The sequence below is a fragment of the Cavia porcellus genome, unplaced genomic scaffold (assembly GCF_034190915.1).
Source record: "Cavia porcellus strain 051 isolate PalLab524CR breed Dunkin Hartley unplaced genomic scaffold, mCavPor4.1 scaffold_9, whole genome shotgun sequence".
In the NCBI taxonomy this organism is placed as follows: domain Eukaryota; kingdom Metazoa; phylum Chordata; class Mammalia; order Rodentia; family Caviidae; genus Cavia; species Cavia porcellus.
This window is the reverse complement of record NW_026947492.1, coordinates 67,474,449-67,477,080: the sequence shown is the minus strand read 5'-3', so window position 1 is coordinate 67,477,080 and position 2,632 is coordinate 67,474,449. Positions and strand designations below refer to the sequence as shown.

General features: G+C 36.8%; 1 protein-coding gene across 1 annotated transcript; it reads right to left on the bottom strand.

The window, feature by feature from the left end:
• Nucleotides 1–217: 217 nt before the first annotated feature.
• Nucleotides 218–739, bottom strand: LOC100730711 (olfactory receptor 51G1-like). The gene has a single exon (XM_023563106.1). It carries the CDS (start codon nucleotides 737–739, stop codon nucleotides 218–220), a length of 522 nt encoding a protein of 173 aa, XP_023418874.1.
• Nucleotides 740–2,632: the final 1,893 nt, after the last annotated feature.

Genomic DNA, 2,632 nt, shown 5'->3' with positions numbered 1-2,632 from the left:
TGGTCATTCTTCCTTTGAGGAAATTAAAGGGCAGACAGGGAACTACTTTTTTAAGCCTGTATGTTCCACAGTTCACTATTTGCTGTTGATAATTGGGAGCATGCTATTTTCTCACAGCATAGCTAAAGCCAAAGGCTTCCCTCAACAAAAACAAACACAAAACAAAAGCACGGTGGGATTCATGCTTCAACCTTCTTTCTTTTATACCAATTTAATGCTACTGAAAACATCTAAATGGCTTTCCAAACTCAAATTTCTTGACAATCCGTTGGCGAATTTGCTTTATCTTGATGTTGTAGACGATAGGGTTCATAAGAGGTGGAACCAGCAGGTACACATAAGACATCAGATGTACCGTACGTGGCAGATGCTCCCCAAAGCGGTGCACCAGCGATAAGCCAATCATGGGGATATAGAAGAGCAGCACAGCACAGATGTGGGAGACACAGGTGTTGAGGGCCCTGAGGCGCTCCTGGCGGGAGGCAATGCGCAGCACAGTGCGGAGGATGAGAGCATAGGAGAGGAAGATGAGCAAGGAGTCCACTCCCACAGTGCAGGCCACAACAAAGAGCCCATAGATGTGATTGACAATGATGCTAGAGCAGGCCAGCTTCATGATCTCTAGGTGCAGGCAATAGGCATGGGCCAGCACATGGGAGCAGCAGTACTGGAAATGCCTAAGGAGGAATGGCAGGGAGAGGATGAGGAGGGCACTTCTGAGCAGGGAGCTTAGTCCCATCTTTTTTTTTTTTTTTTATTACTTTATGTATTAATATTAAGAAGAAAAGGTAAAACAAATTTTCACAACAAAATAATGAAAAAGTAACAATTGTTAATAAATTATACAACATTATTTTTAGTCACTCAAATACAAAATATGGGCATAAAAATTACTTCAATCAATATTAGCACAACTTTTCCTTTTCAGTGAACTAAGTGACACTAATGGTGTAACTAACTTGCACTTTTTTTCTTTTCCCTTCTATCTTTTCTCTTTTCTCCCATCTTAGTTTCTTCTTTTTATTAAACAGTTTCCTTCCATTTCACAGTGACTATTGTATATTTTGAACCTTATGGTTTCACATGTGTCACTATTCTCTAAAATAGACCATATATTACCTCACAGAATATATTTGAACAAATGCAAAAGGGTTGAAATCATCCCTTGTATCTTATCAGATCATAGCGCTTTGATATTAGAAGTTAATGATAAAAGATACTGCAAAAATCCAACAAACACATGGAAACTGAATAACACACTCTTGAAACAATCAGTGGGTCACAGAGGAAATTAAAGAAGAAATTAAACAATACCTACAAAAAAATGAAAATTCAGATAAAACTTACCGGAATCTGTGGGATTCAATGGAAGCTGTCCTCAGAGGAAAATTTATTGCACTGAGTTCCCACATCAGGAAAACAGAAAGAATACAAATAAATAACTTGATGCTACACCTCAGTCATCTAGAAAAAGAAGAGCAAGTCAAGTCCAAAGCCAAAAGAAGAGAGGAAATTATAAAAAGCAGAGCAGATATCAACACAATAGAAACTAAGAAAACAATCCAAGGAATCTACGAATCAAATACTTAGTTCTTTGAAAGAATAAATAAAATAGATAAGCCCCTAGCCAACCTTATTTTAAAAAGGGAAGAAAAAGCTCAAATTCATGCAATAAGAAATGAAAAAGGTGAAATCACTACAGACCCAATAGAAATACAGAGGTTATCAACAACTATTTTGAAAACTTCTACTCTCAAATGTTTGTTAACACAGAAGAAGCAGACAGATTCTTGCAAACATATGAAGTACCAAAGCTAGATCAAGAGGATGTAAAGCTGCTGAAAATCTCTATCAATGAAATTGAAAATGTAATTAAGTCCTTACCTACAAAGAAGAGCCCAGGCCCAGACGGATTCACTGTAGAATTCTACAAGAAATACAAAGAAGACTTAATGCCAATACTCCTCAAACTATTCAATGAAATTGAAAGGGAAGTAATGCTTCCTAAGTCATTCCTGGAAGCAAATATTACTCTAGTACCAAAACCTGACAAAGACCCAACTGAAAAAGAGAACTATAGGATAGTCTCCCTAATGAACACAGATGCAAAAATCCTCAATAAAATATTTGCAAATAGGATGCAACAAATCAGCAAGAAGATTATAAACCATGACCAAGTGTGAGGCATCCCAGGCATGCAGGGATGGTTCAACATACGTAAACCAATAAATGTAATCCACCGTATCAATAAAGCCAAAAGTAATCACATGGTCATTTCTGCAGATGCAGAAAAAGCCTTCAATAAGGTCTAACATTCATTCGTGATAAGAACTTTACAGAAAATTGGAATAGATAGTCTCTACCTCAATATAATAAAGGCTATCTACCACTAACCAACAGCCAGTATCATAACTAAATGGACAAAATATGAAAGCCTTTACTTTAAAATCAGGCACAAGACAAGGATGTCCTGTATCACCACTCCTATTTAATGTAGTACTGGAAGTACTAGCCAAGCAATTAGACAAGAGAGAGAAAAAAAGTGGTAAAGATAGGAAAAGAAGAAGTTAAATGATCATTATTTGCAGATGACATGATACTCTACCTAGAAGACACTCTAAACTCCATTGAA